Below are 15,407 nucleotides of genomic sequence, written 5' to 3' on the forward strand. Positions count from 1 at the left end.
CTGTTGTATGCTTCTTGAAGGGCATTGAAACAATCATAGTGAGCAAGTTGAGGTCAGATGTGGGCTACCTTGCAGTGTACAGACACACAACTAATAGCCTACTTTTAATCCCTCTGCTTTAGAAAAGCCCAGAGGAGGTTTAAACCCTGGGTCTGCTGACCCAATATGCAACTAGGTTTCAAGCTTGTCAAACCACTTTTTTGACTAAACAATACAGTACAGACTATGTTGATTATTACACACTAGCGTGTGTGTGTCTTCTAGTAAAGAACCTGCTGTGTCGTCAAGAAAATATAAGTAGGCCTATTGGCTTCAGGTAAAAAAAAAAAGCTAGTCATTGCATTGTCTGCTCGTATCACTTGCAACATAAAGTGTGTAATCAGAGAAAAACTAGCTATATTGTAGTATGTTTTAGTGTTCTCAATTTATGATATTAGTAGATACAAGATTATAACCAAATGTATGGGCATGGCTGTGAGCAAAACAACTGCTGCAGTGCCTCTAAATGTAATGTAAATCTTTACACTTAACACGTTGCATAAAGCTTGTACCAAAGACCCTCGATGAAAAAGTTGTTACTATTTATTATTACAGCACAATTTGTGTAATTTGTCACTCATACATTTGCAGTTTATGGCTAATAGCAGAGACCTGATGTAAAAACTAGAGCCTCAAGTAGATAAACAAGAAGCTAAAGCTAACGGAGTCAGATAGCTGAGCGGTTAGGGAGTCGGGCTAGTAATCTGAAGGTTACCGGTTCGATTCCTGGCTGTAAAAATGACGTTGTGTCCTTGGGCAAGGCACTTCACCCTACTTGCCTCGGGGGGAATGTCCCTGTACTTACTGTAAGTCGCTCTGGATAAGGGCGTCTGCTAAATGTAAATGTAACGTTCTACTGTTAACAATGTTAGCTGGTCGGTTTTGCGGGGAATCTCAAATAATAAATAAAACTGTCGTTTGCATGTGAGACTGGAAATAAATACAGCACAGAAATAAATGTGGTGCTGGGAAATATATGTGGCGTTAGGAAATAAAAGTCTCAAAAAATAAATAAATGTGGCATTAGGAAATAAAAGTCCCATGAAATAAATAAATGTTGTTTTTTCAAAAACGTCATTTTGAAATAAATAAATGTATGTATTTATTGATGTAGGTAAATGGATTCAGCTATATAATTATATGATGCTATATTAATATATTTATTGCCATCTTTTTAAATTTCAGGGTTTATTTCATAGCCATATTTATGTATTTATCTATTTATTTACCGATCTATTTATTTATTTAATTGTGACTAACTCGGCGTTCCATAGTATTATGCATACTGGCACAAGTGAAAAAGAGGGAGAGAGGGAGAGACGTGTAATGATTGAGGGTATTATTACTTCCGAACACCAGAGGGCAGCAACGACTAGCTTTTTTTTTTTCCTGTGATCTGCAGGCCTACAATCTTGACGACATAGCAGCAGGTTCTTGAGTAGAAGACACACACACCAAACTGGAGGCACATGTTGACCGAGTTTGCTAGTTGCTACTTAGTTAATAAATCTTTGATGAACCCAAGTTTCTTTAATATATATTAGAAACATTACAAGACGGGGCTCCAGTGTGTGTTCAAACAAGGCCAAAAGTGCCAGACGGTATCAGTTGAAAAAGACAATCACACCCGTGCAAGAAACACTCCCCAACCCTCCCTCCCTCCCCCCACCTATTACCTCTTTCAGCTCTGTTGTACATTTTAATGAAGTGCATTGAGGCAATCATAGTGAGCAAGTTGAGGTCATGCAACCCAATGACTAAATGTAAATGCAGACTACCTTTGCAGTTTACATAGACACACTGTCAGAGGCACTGTTGTGGATACTTTTTTCAAAGTTCTGATAATATTCTATGTCCAAATTCAACTTCTTCAAAGTCCTAAAACAGCACGGAGCAGCAATGAGAGGGTTCCCAGGAAAATCTGATTTCCTTTGTCTGTGTTACACCTTTTATATCCAACGAATTACACCCCTGAACTTTTAAAACAGATCTATTGGCCTACTATGATTGTAAATATCCTATGACTTCTGCTCCAATTGGGCCTTGATGCAATGCCATCTAATATTTTCTGCTGTTTCTGCAACATTTTTGGGGACTAACCAGGGACCAAAACAGTACCTTGTGCCCAGTTCCTCTATTCTGCCCTACTACATGTGTTTTCCAACACCAGTTGCAATCAACCCTGGGTTATAGCCCTTCACCATTGCACGGTGCCTTTCATTCTTCACAGGTCACGCCCATCAAGTCAAAGTGAATAGTAACTGGTCCAACTCCATGTCCAAGCCCATGGTATCTGTGGAGGAATACAGTCATCACACTTGTCAAATCCTCCCAACACAAGTCCACAACTCAAACTGATTCGAGACATTGACGAATGCTGTAAGAAGATGTCAATGTCGGAAGTAGAGAAAAAAAAAAGTATAAATCTGCAATCTAAATTGGATGAGCTATATCTGAATAGAGCGCATGGAGCTTTTGTAAGGTCAAGGTTAACCTCAAATTTTTATAAATTCTTTTGGGAGGATATAAAGGATTTATTGTTTTATGCTCTCAAGGAATGTATTGAATATAAGACTCTGATGCCTACAATGAGACAAGGATTAATAACATTACTTCCTAAACCTGGTAAGGATAAAAGATGCATAGATAATCTAAGACCTATAACCTTACTTAATGTTGACAGGGTGGAACATCCTTTTATTTTGAAAACATTGGAACATTTTGGTTTTGGTGAACATTTTCAGAAGGTGATAGGAATGTTGTATGATGATATAAATAGTTCAGTACTATTAACAGTGGGCGCATGCAAAGGATTTTAGGTGAGGAGGGTAATTAGGCAGGGGTGCCCAGCCTCACCTCTTCTCTTCATTATGGCAAATAGTAATTGTTTGTTTGTTGTATTATGTTTCTTTTGACATAAAGTTTAGGCTGTGGCAACTCAAGCAACTCAATCGAAACTTTTGACACCGACGTCTATGTAGTCCAAATATTGACGGATCCTTAGGGGGGCAAAAATAATAAAAATAAGATATAGGTGAGAGAACAATGGTTGTGCTCGCCAAAGGCGTGAAAAGTGGTCCATTCTTGGGGAGAAAACGTGAGGGGAAACATGGTTTCTCTGACGCAGAATATATGATAGAATCCCTTGGGGGAAACAAGCATGAACTTGCCCTTTTAATTAGGCCTTTTCTCATGTAAACATATCAATACACTCATGGGGAAATAAAACATCTATTTCATGTTGTGATGCATAGGGAATAAGATTAGGTAATGAGACTATTAAATATTTCTAGCATGGAATCTCAGTCATTTGGATCTAAATAATGAACTGATAAGCATATCGCAAATCTCCCCAAATGTTATTGTATAGGAATACTGAAGTGTCTATTCTGAAATATGTGTTTGGTACAGGAGATAAAGTGGTATTTTCCTAGAAATCTATGCTCAACATCAAGTGTTTTTAAACCCTATTGCTTAGCTCCTGTGTGGCAAATTCCCAGAACAGTAAAAGAAAGGAACGATTAGAACAGGGGACCAGCTGTGTGTTAGGGTCTCTAGACACTACCTTAATAGCTCCATCAGTCTCAGTTTACATCAACAACAATAACTCCACACCTTCACAGGGAGAGAACACTCTGGAGAACTGGCCCAGTTCAGATACATATGAATGAGTTAGAATATAGACATGCAGTGTCCACTGTATCACAGTTGTGGTCCACTGCTGCTGAACCATGTCTATAACCACTACTATGTGCAATATTTATTTATGCAATTACGTGCAATAATATTACGTGAAATATTTTTTCTTACGTGCAATAACTCATTACTTATTCATAGCGGCAGCCAGCACTTAACTCACACTTAACTCTCACTTACATTATATATTATTATATTATTTTACTATTTTATACCCTTAGATCCTTATCTTCATATTTTATATGACTCCCTGTATCTTGTATCTCGTATATTTTATATTTTATATATATATATTTAATTGTACTCTGAGTGCTGTTCTGTACCCTGCTGCTGTTGCAAACTGCAATTTCCCCACTGCGGGACAAATAGACTACATCCAAAAACATTGAGTCCTTGAGACTGTGTACAATCTCAAATACCCTTCTTCACTATTGTTTGAGTGTGTAGACTTGAAAGCTACGAGTTTTTAAAGTAACTTCTTGGAGTTCAGTTTTGAAAACATGCTCTTGTTGTCTCATGGGAGTCCTACATTTTGGGTGGGGGGTGGAGTAAAAACTGCAATGTTCTTTCCTTATCCCAATGGGGCACAAGAAGCTATAAATTGAAATTACACGGGCAATTAGCCACACAGAATGTTCATTGCCCTGTTCATAATTATTTATCGATAATCTCAGGTGAGGATATTCTCATGCTAGGATATTTATTATCTTAAAGAGAGATAAGATAACACATAAAAGTACACTAGGTGGCATTAGTTGCTTCTTTGCTTTATTGACTTCCTTGTTGTGTAACATCTTTGATTTTCTGCCTCTCGTCTGCAACTGCACAGGCTTGGAGTCATGGATCTGTGTGTGACCATCAAAGGAGTGTCCTTCCTCTTGCAGACCGGTATGGGGATCCTGGGGAACGTGGTGGTTATTCTCGCCTACGCCCACATCCTCTTCTCAGACCGCCGTCTCCAGCCGGTGGACATCATCCTCTGCCACCTGGCCTTCGTCAACCTCCTGCTGCTCCTCACCCGCTGCGTGCCCCTGACCATGACCGTCTTCGGCCTGAAGGATTTGCTCAACGACCCCGGCTGCAAGGTGGTCATCTACGCCTATCGCGTATCCCGCTCCCTCTCCGTCTGCATCACCTGCATGCTGAGCGTGTTCCAGGCGGTGACCCTCTCCCCCGCCGCGGGCCCCCGCTGGTCCAGCCTGAAGGCCCGGCTGCCCTCCCTCCTCCTGCCCACCTTCGTAGGCCTCTGGTGCCTCAACATGGCCGTATGCATCGCGGCACCGATGTTCACCACCGCGCCACGCAACGGCACCGTCCCGGCCTTCACCCTCAACCTCGGCTACTGCCACGTGGACTTCCGGGACAGCCTGTCGTACGTGATTAACGGCGCCAGCCTCACGGTGCGCGACTTTGCCTTCGTGGGGCTGATGTTGTGGTCCAGCAGCTACATCCTCCTGGTGCTCCACCGGCACAGCCGCAAGGTGCGGAACATCCGGAGGGCCCAGGGGGGAGGGATGGAGTCCAGGGCGGCAAAGATGGTTATCACCCTAGTGGTCCTGTACGTCGTGTTCTTCGGCATAGACAATGTGATCTGGATCTACATGCTGACCGTGGCCAAGGTGTCTCCGGATGTGGCGGACATGAAGATATTCTTCTCCTCCAGCTATGCCTTCCTCAGTCCTTACTTCATTATCTCCTCCAATAAGAAGGTGAAAAGTAGGATCACGTGCACTGCATCGGACCAAGAGCAACAGTCAGTGGACACTCAAGAATCTAATGACAAGGTTTAAAGTGTCTAACAGGTCGTTGTCATTTGGGTATTAATCTGTTCATGTCTTCTTGTCAGGGGCGGCGCCAGATAATTTTTAATGCAGGTGCTGAGGGTGTGCTAGATCATTGACAAGGGGAGCTGCGATATATTATATAAATCTATCAGGGCCAGAGGACCCATTATCATCCGCGGGAGTGTAATGGCCAAAACCAGCCCATCCCCACCAGGATGACTGACATACGAGCCATACATTGAACATTCGGGGGCTAACCCGAACCTAGGACCTAGCTAGTCAAGGTTTTTATGTGAGCTGCAATCAGAACTTCACATTAATGCGAGCGCGCATAGCGAGATTTTTTGCATAAATTTCAGTGCAAAATCGTTTTTTGAGCTTTATGTTATATAAACATTACGTTGGACTCATTGTTATATTTTCCGGAAATTACAACCCACATTTTTACCTGAAAGATTCAGTGCTTTTGAGAAAACATATTTTTCCCACCCTTGCAGGAACCTAGATTTATGAAGTGACACATCTTTCTTTTTTTACCTGGCTTTTTCAGTTCCTCCTGGCATCTTTTCCCCCCATCCATTTTATTATTTTCGCATCAGTTTAATGATGCTAACTCCCTCCACAACAATAAATGATGGTTTAGGGTTGTCTCCATGAAAACAACCTGTACACGCACTTGTGTTTGAGAAAGAGAGCATGCGCGACAACTGAAAACGGCACTTTTTAATGCACGCTCTGATCATGCGCTTATTTAGATTAGAACCTAGTGTAGCCTATCAGTCACACAGTAACTTAACAAACTTAACACATCGTTGTATTCGGTGTGTGAAAAAACAAAGAGAAAGCAGGCGATCTGCTGGCCCAATTTATGAGCGGGCAGAGCGGCCCACCGGGAATTTTCCCCATTCTCCGGATGGCCACTCCGGGCCTGAATACTATTACTAAATGAGCAATATTTTAGGGGGTGTGGTCGGTCGGTCTATCTGGGTGCTTTGGTCTTTCTCGTATGGCAAGCCGTTTTATCATTTAACCAATGAATTGTTGATATCCAAAATTCGAATTTTTGATATCAAGAATTCAATTTTGGATATCAAGAATTCCAATTTTGGATATAAAGAATTGCATTTTGGATATCAAGAATTCGAATTTTGGATATCAAGAATTGCATTTTGGATATCAACAATTCGAATTTTGGATATCAAGAATTGCATATTGGATATCATCAATTCGAATTTTGGATATCAAGAATTGCATTTTGGATATCAACAATTCGAACTTTGGATATCAAGAAATGCATTTTGGATATCAAAAATTCGAATTCTTGATATCCAGAATTGAATTCTGGATATCAACAATGTATGCTAATGACTTTCATGTGGGCGGGAGTAGGCAGGCTACGTAAATTCTGTTTGCAAAGGCGTAACATTTTCTACGCTAAGAGCGTTGCCCACTGCGGCCATTGTAGACTTTGCCATCCGTTGGCGTTTGGTTTAGTTCAACATTGATTTTGAAAATGGATGAAGTTGGATGTTTTGAGACCCAAAAAAACGTAATCATTGTCCTTTTTTTATTTTTATGAATGTATTGTATGTGTAACATCGTTATCTGGGTTCAGATTAAATTCCACTAAATTGGCAGAACTATGCCATCTACTGTTCAAATGTGTACCTGCTCCGAGTAGCAGGTACACACGAGTAACATACGCACGAAAATTTATGAGACTATACCACCCAATAATTTGAAGCACTACTGGCATACATTAAGCTTTCAATTATTTGTAATAAAACTACTAAACTTTCCTCTTGGAGCTATAGATGCTAAACCGTCCAACACAATCCAAAACCAGCTCATTTTACATAAGTATGGCCTATGTTGTTCATGTGGGAGGGAAAAAGCAGGCATTGTGTTTTATTATTTCACAAATATGTTGAAATGATGCAGTTCATAACAAAAGATGCAGTCATTAATTCCTAGGACTGGCATTTCCAATGGGTGTTATTAAGTGCTTTGAGCGGCTAGTCAAATCATTCATCTGCTCCTCGCTGCCCCCCACCCTGGTCCAACAGGTCTACAGACGATGCCATCGCTCTGACTATGCACACCGCTCTCTCCCACCTGGACAAAGGGAATACGTATGTGAGGATGCTGTTCATTGACTACAGCTCAGCATTCAACACCATCATCCCCTCCAGACTGGTCTCCAAGCTTGTGGACCTGGGACTGAGCACCTCCCTCTGCAAGTGGATCTTCCACTTCCTGACGGGGAGGCCACAGGTGGTGAGAATCGGTGACCGCACCTCATCCGTACTGATCACCAACACAGGCACCCCCCAGGGCTGTGTGCTCAGCCCTCTCCTGTTCTCCTTGTTCACTCACGACTGTGTGGCAACGCACAGCTCCAACCTCCTTGTTAAGTTTGCTGACGACACAACCATCGTGGGCCTCATCTCTGACAGTGACGAGTCAGCCTACAGAGAGGAGGTTGACACCCTGACATCATGGTACCAGGACAATAACCTCTCTCTCAACATCAGCAAGACCAAGGAGATGATTGTGGACTATAGGAGGCGGCAGGAGGAGGAGCATGCACCCCTACTCATCAACGGATCTGAAGTGGAGAAGGTCAACTTCTTCAAGTTCCTCGGGGTGAACATCAGCAACGACCTCACCTGGTCTGTTCACACGGACAAGGTGGTCAAAGCGGCCCGTAAACGCCTCTTCTTCCTGAGGAGACTGAAGAAGTTTGGTATGGACTCAGTCATTCTCACTAACTTTTACAGATGCACTATAGAGAGCATTCTGACTGGTTGCATTACAGTGTGGTATGGGAGCTGCACAGACAGGGACCGCAAGGTCCTACGAAGTGCGGTCCGTTCTGCTGAGTTCATCATCGGCAGGAAGCTCCCAGCCCTACAGGACACCTACCACGTTGCTTCAGGAAAGCTGGCAGGATTCTAAGAGACTGTTCCCACCCATCCTTCAGTCTCTTTACCCCGTGGCCTTCTGGCAGGCGTTACCGCAGCATCCTGTCGCGCACACGCAGACTGGACAATAGTTTCTACCCAAGGGCCATCAGGCTTCTGAATGGACACTGATATGGACATTGATTCACTGCAGACTAGTCACTTATACACTGTCACTTTCAGTACTGGTTGCACTATCAGTAACACTGCACTACTGTACCTCACTGTACTTTGCCATCAGGCTCCTGTATGGTCATTGACATAGTCACTGATCTGCAATTTTGCACTATTGTACTGTACTCCACCTAGGTTAGAATAGGTTATAGGGTTGTAATAGGTATTATGTGCATTTAGGGTTAGTATGGTGTATTATTTATTGTTATCTGTATATTTAGGAAGTTTTAGTATTAGGGTTAGTATAGTCGATTATTTATTGCTATCTGCATATTTAGAAAGTTTCACTTATTTAAGCTCAGCATAGATGTAAATTATGATCTGTGTACTTATATGTTATGTTATGCCAGGTGCTTGCGTTGTCTTGTCTTAAGAATTTCAGTGCCCAGTCTGACCTTGTGTTGTTCTGTGTACCTGACAAATAAAAGACTTGAACTTGAAGCATTCCAATTACAGTCCTAACTTGGACACACATTGCATCACTGTGTCTGTCTCACTGTACATGCATGTATGGGATTTCCCATGTACTTAAGTTATACACTAATCAATACAACTTTCACAAATCAATAGAACTAGTCATTGGATACTTAGTATGTTGTCATGTGAGTTTGTTATTGATAAGAGTAGATTGTGTGTAGTCAGGTTGAATAGATGTTCAGGGTCACGAGAAAGTACTGGGTGAACGTCCCTTGTGATGGCGGGGAGAGCTCCACCTATGATCTCTCTCTGCCCTGAGTGGTCATGGGCTGGGAGCTGGGAATCTTTCTCTGTGACTGTTGTAACACCATTAATACCTGACTATCAATATCCATGTTGAATTTATTTGACCCTATAAAACACGTTCCCCCGACTTATGAAGCTGGGAAACATGATTGAGACCTAAGCCTGGTGTTGTGCCGTCATTTATTGTCAGAGGTCTGTTTTCTCTCCCAATCTGCAGATCAATAATACATCTAGTCACTTATAAGAATACAAAAATACAGAACTGAACTTAAGTCTCCGTTAATGAAGACGAACAAGACACTTTCTTCATCAAAGGTGAGTTCTCTGCTGGGGATCATGCTGGACAGCTTGGAGAAGGAGGCTGAGAGTAGCTGATGGCCATCATGGACAACCCATCTCATCCCCACAGTGATGATGCAATGGAGAACCCGCAGCAACAGAATAGACAGCCACAATAATTAGAGGCCACACTACAATTCATTAGCTAGTAAGATAAATGCAGATATGATCAATTTTATGAATACAATGAAATAAACACAATGGAGATGGTGTATTGCAAACAAACTTTATTAAAAGAAAGTGATTATAATTCGTACAATATAAATGTGACTTTGGATTTATTTAATAGCTTCACATAAAACATTACATTGATACATGCCCCCTCTAATAACTACTTATCCCTAGCACATGAGATGTAAAGGTAAAAGTTTGTACACAATATGGGCACATTCCTCTGATCTAACGTTGCTGACATATCAAATATCAATCAAATAGTAGTCGGAGTATGAGGTGTTGTCTTCTGCTTTTGCTGGTGAGATCAGATTGGATTACCTTTAAAGTCACATTCATATGTGTGCATATTCAGAAGACCAGCAGCTCAATAAACATAAGTGAACTGTGTACTTTCTTCAGACTGAATCCAGATGAGCTGTTCAACCAGGTAGACAAGGTCCACCATGTGGGCTGTGGACAGCGGCTTTGGACAAGGTCAGCTTGGTGTTGTCAGGCCAGGTGGTCATGATCCAAGGACTGGGCCACCTACAATAAATAAATAGGAGAAATAAATAAGAGGGAACATTTTTTAGATCCGGGGTATTCAACTTCTATGCAGTCTTGAGTCTGCAGTCTTTCTGTTTTACCTCATCACCGTCACTCACCCTCCCAGCAGTGTCACAGATAAAATGTATGCCCTGATTGGAGCCTTCAAATGAATAAAAAAACTAGCTTGTCCAGAGTTACATATTAAAGGACTTAGATTAAAAACAATACCATCATCAGAATTGTGACTGACCCTAGTTCCACATCCCACACATCAAGACGACATGTCTGGGGAAATTAGGACGTTGTGTCACCATACACCATAGGCTACCAGAGTATGTCTCCTTAGACAGGCTCTGGCATTACTTTTCGCAAGCTACTAGTCTATATAGTCCAGCAGTCTCCAAACCTGTTTCTGAAGAGCTACTTGCCTGTAGGTTTTTGATCCAACAACACTCATTTGACCTGATACGAGTTACCTGATCAACCAGATAATAATTAGAATCAGGCGTACTAGTGTTGGACCTTAAACCTACTGGCAGGTAGCTCTTCAGAAACAGGATTGGAGACTCGTATAGTCTATTATATTCATATCTTTTCACGTTTCATGATGAGCTAGCCTAGCTAGCTAGAGTACAGTAGCATTAACGTGTGCTTGCTAGCTCGACTGTAGTGCTAGTTATCGAACAAAACAAAGTATAAAAGCCAAAACTAGTACAGTACCTCTTTTGTTGGGTGGTCCACGTAGGTTTCTTATGAGATTATGAGACTTTTTCATTACAAACACTTGCACAGACATCTTCCAACCCGTCTGCTACGGTACGAGCAGACTAAACCCAACAGAATCCCAACTTTTGCGTAGTGTACGCAACGTTTTTTTAAACTCCCCCCACTCCCCTACCCATTGGTTTACAGCTTTAATTACGCAAATGTATGCTAACTTGATATCCAGAATTGCATTTTGGATATCAAGAATTCGAATTTTGGATATCCAGAATTGCATTTTGGATATCAACAATTCGAATTTTGGATATCAAGAATTGCATTTTGGATATCAACAATTCGAATTTTGCATAATCATTTTGGATATCAACAATTCAATTCTTGATATCCAGAATTGTATTTTTGATATCCAAAATTGGAATTGTTGATATCCAAAATGGAATTCTTGATATCCAAAATTCGAATTGTTGATATCCAAAATGCAATTCTGGATATCCAAAATTGGAATTCTTGATATCAACAATTCAATTCTGGATATCCAAAATTCGAATTCTTGATATCCAAAATGCAATTCTGGATATCAAGTTAGCATACATTTGCATCAAATTTGCGTACTTAAAACTAAACCAATGGAGTTGAAGATTGAACATATGCGCAAACGCCGACAGTGAAAATCTTTGAGTTCTTTCCATGTTGCAAGAGATGGGATAGCAAGGCTACTGCAAGGGCGATTTGTACAGGAATTTTTTGTAATAAGCAGGTTTATTAACATGGGTCCGTGTACCTTGTGGCCATTGGTTTTTCTATTTTGCAACCCGTGTTGACAAACGCAAAATAGGGCCGTAATATCGTATTGTCACTTTAGTAAGTCGAACACACATTTAAGTATAACGGCTTGTTTTTGGTTGTTTCGTTTTTTTTGGAATAATGAAATAACCATATAACACAAATGGTATAACGAGCCATTAATCGTTGTTTTGATTATTCCATATCCTTTATGCTGATATCTGCAAAAGATAAAAAATAGGCTCGTAATATCGATTTGTCCATTTCGGAAGTCAGAACCAGATGATGGGGAAATGCGTGGTATCCGTTGTTTTGTTTTATTTTGGAATAACGGAACAACCATATAACACAAATGTTATTAAGAGCCATTTACTCGTTTGTTTGATTATTCCATATCCTTTATGCTGGTATCTGCAAAAAATGAAAAATAGCCTCGTAATATCGTTTTGTCCATTTTGGATGTCAGAACCAGATTATGGGGAAAGGCTTGGTTTCCGTTGTTTTGTTTCATTTTGGAATTACGGAATATCCATATAACACAAACGGTATAACGAGCCATTTACTCATTTGTTTGATCGGCCGTATTATGCATACTGGCACAAGTGAAAAAGAGAGAGAGGGGGAAAAATGTGAAACTATTGGGGGTGTTATTACTTGCAAACACCAGAGGGCAGCAACGACTAGCTTTTAAAAAAATGTTCCTGTGATCTGCAGGCCTACAATCTTGACGACATGGCAGCAGGTTCTTTAGTAGAAGACACACACACCAAACTGAAGGCACATGTTGACCGCGTTTGCTAGTTGCTACTTAGTTAATAAATCTTTGATGAACCCAAGTTTCTTTAATATATATTAAGTTTCTTTAATATATATTAGAAACATTACAAGATGGGGCTCCAGTGTGTGTTCAAACAAGGCCAAAAGTGCCAGACGGTATCAATCACACGCGTGCAAGTAACACCCCACGCCCCAACCCTCCCTCCCCCCACCTAAATGATGCTTTCAGTTCTGTTGTACGTCTTAATGAAGTGCATTGAGGCAATCATAGTGAGCAAGTTGAGGTCATGTGGGCTACCTTTGCAGTTTACATAGACACACAACTGACACTGTTGTGGATACTTTTCTGTTCTGATCATATTCTATGTCCAAATTCAACTTCTTAAAAATCCAAAAACAGCTTAATGAAGAACTTTAATGAAGTGCATCGAGGCAATCATTGAGCAAATCTTCCCTTTTTATTTATAAAAAAACAATATTATTTTCTCATGTAACTTTTATTCAGTTTGGATTAAATGTAGAGTTAACTTGACCCAAAACATTACATTTAAATCTATTCAATTTTGCAAAAGGCCATTGTAGGGACAATACAATTGTTGTCCTTACATCCATCAATGTACAACACGTTTTAGCCTACATCAATGCATTCATACCCTGTGACACACAATTTAAAAATGTCCTTTGAAAGAAAATTTCTGTTCTGCTTGTGATGATTTGTATATCAGCCTACACTTCTGTGCTTAAAGTTAGTATACTAGCTTTAGGGGGAGGGGGGGGGGGCATAGCAGTTACATTGGGGCCAGAGGTTCTGTTAGAGGGGCCAGTTACATTAAACATTATTGTTGTCATATAGTTTTCTTCACTGCAGTGCAGGCATTAACAGGCAAATGCAGTGGCACCCCCAGAAATGTTTTATAGGAGTGGCCAGATGGGGCCACTGAAATCCTCGGGTGGCTTTCCAAAATCACAAGTCATAACTGAATTTCAGCAATTGTATTATGCTGTTGTAGTATTTAGGTTAGTTGAAAACAGCAGCGGACTGGGGAAGGGTGACAGGATCTGAGTGTGGAGATACGTGGATTTATATGCCGGAATGTTTTATATACAGTACACAGTCATCTTTTGTGCAGGATACAGAGAGAATAGAGTATAGAGACTTGTTTAAACAATTGGAAAGCGTGAGAAGGTAAAGAAGTGAGTGGAGAAAAGAGAAGCAGAAAAGTGCAACACCCTCCCATTACCATTATCTCTAATTCACTCTCCTGAGTCTCATCTGTGTTGTATGTCTGCAAACTGCTATAGTATGGGCCTACACGAAAGTTATTAAGTCATTGGACTTGTGTGGGGAGGGTTTGACAAATGTGATGACTGTATTCCTCCACAGATACCATGGGCTTGGACATGGAGTTGGACCAGTTACTTTTCACTTTGACTTGATGGGTGTGACCTGTGAAGAATGAATGGCACCATGCAATGGTGAAGGGCTATAACCCAGGGTTGATTGCAACTGGTGTTGGAAAACACATGTAGTAGGGCAGAATAGAGGAACTGGGCACAAGGTACTGGTTTGGTCCCTGGTTAGTCCCCAAAATCGTGGCAGAAACAGCAGAAAATATTAGATGGCATTGCATCAAGGCCCAATTGGAGCAGAAGTCATAGGATATTTACAATTGTAGTAGGCCAATAGATCTGTTTTAAAAGTTCAGGGGTGTAATTTATTGGATATAAAAGGTGAAGCACAGACAAAAGGGAAATCAGATTTTCCTGGGAACCCTCTCGTTGCTGCTCCGTGCTGTTTTTGGACTTTGAAGAAGTTGAATTTGGAATATGATCAGAACTTTGAAAAAAGTATCCACAACAGTGCCTCTGTCAGTTGTGTTTCTATGTAAACTGCAAAGGTATCCCACATGACCTCAACTTTCTTACTATGATTGCCTCAATGCACTTCATTAAGACTACAACAGAACTGAAAGCGTCATTTAGGTGGGGGGAGGGAGGGTTGGGGCGTGGAGTGTTACTTGCACGGGTGTGATTGATACCGTCTGGCACTTTTGGCCTTGTTTGAACACACACTGGAGCCCCGTCTTGTAATGTTTCTAATATATATTAAAGAAACTTAATATATATTAAAGAAACGTGGGTTCATCAAAGATTTATTAACTAAGTAGCAACTAGCAAACGCGGTCAACATGTGCCTTCAGTTTGGTGTGTGTGTCTTCTACTAAAGAACCTGCTGCCATGTCTTCAAGATTGTAGGCCTGCAGATCACAGGAACATTTTTTTAAAAGCTAGTCGTTGCTGCCCTCTGGTGTTTGCAAGTAATAACACCCCCAATAGTTTCACATTTTCCCCCCTCTCTCTCTCTTTTTCACTTGTGCCAGTATGCATAATACGGCAGATCAAACAAATGAGTAAATGGCTCGTTATACCGTTTGTGTTATATGGATATTCCGTAATTCCAAAATGAAAAAAAACAACGGAAACCAAGCCTTTCCCCATAATCTGGTTCTGACTTCCGAAATGGACAAATCGATATTACGAGCCTATTTTTTATCTTTTGCAGATATCATCATAAAGGATATGGAATAATCAAAACAACGATTAATGGCTCGTTATACCATTTGTGTTATATGGTTATTTCATTATTCAAAAAAAAAACGAAACAACCAAAAACAAGCCGTTGTACTTAAATGTGTGTTCGACT

The 15,407-nt window shown here is 40.8% G+C and overlaps 1 protein-coding gene and 1 long non-coding RNA gene across 2 annotated transcripts; one reads left to right on the top strand and one right to left on the bottom strand.

Annotated features, from left to right (window-relative positions):
• Positions 1–4,468: 4,468 nt before the first annotated feature.
• Positions 4,469–5,525, top strand: LOC134024595 (olfactory receptor class A-like protein 1). Its single transcript, XM_062467180.1, has one exon. It carries the CDS (start codon positions 4,575–4,577, stop codon positions 5,523–5,525), a length of 951 nt encoding a protein of 316 aa, XP_062323164.1. The 5' UTR covers positions 4,469–4,574.
• Positions 5,526–9,932: 4,407 nt separating this feature from the next.
• On the bottom strand, positions 9,933–11,276 carry LOC134024667 (uncharacterized). Its single transcript, XR_009930913.1, has 2 exons — positions 11,141–11,276; positions 9,933–10,417 (listed from the first exon to the last, which is right to left on the bottom strand). It is a non-coding gene; the product is annotated as an uncharacterized LOC134024667 (long non-coding RNA).
• Between the last annotated feature and the right edge of the window lie 4,131 nt (positions 11,277–15,407).

This window comes from Osmerus eperlanus, chromosome 1 (genome assembly GCF_963692335.1).
Source record: "Osmerus eperlanus chromosome 1, fOsmEpe2.1, whole genome shotgun sequence".
NCBI lineage: Eukaryota > Metazoa > Chordata > Actinopteri > Osmeriformes > Osmeridae > Osmerus > Osmerus eperlanus.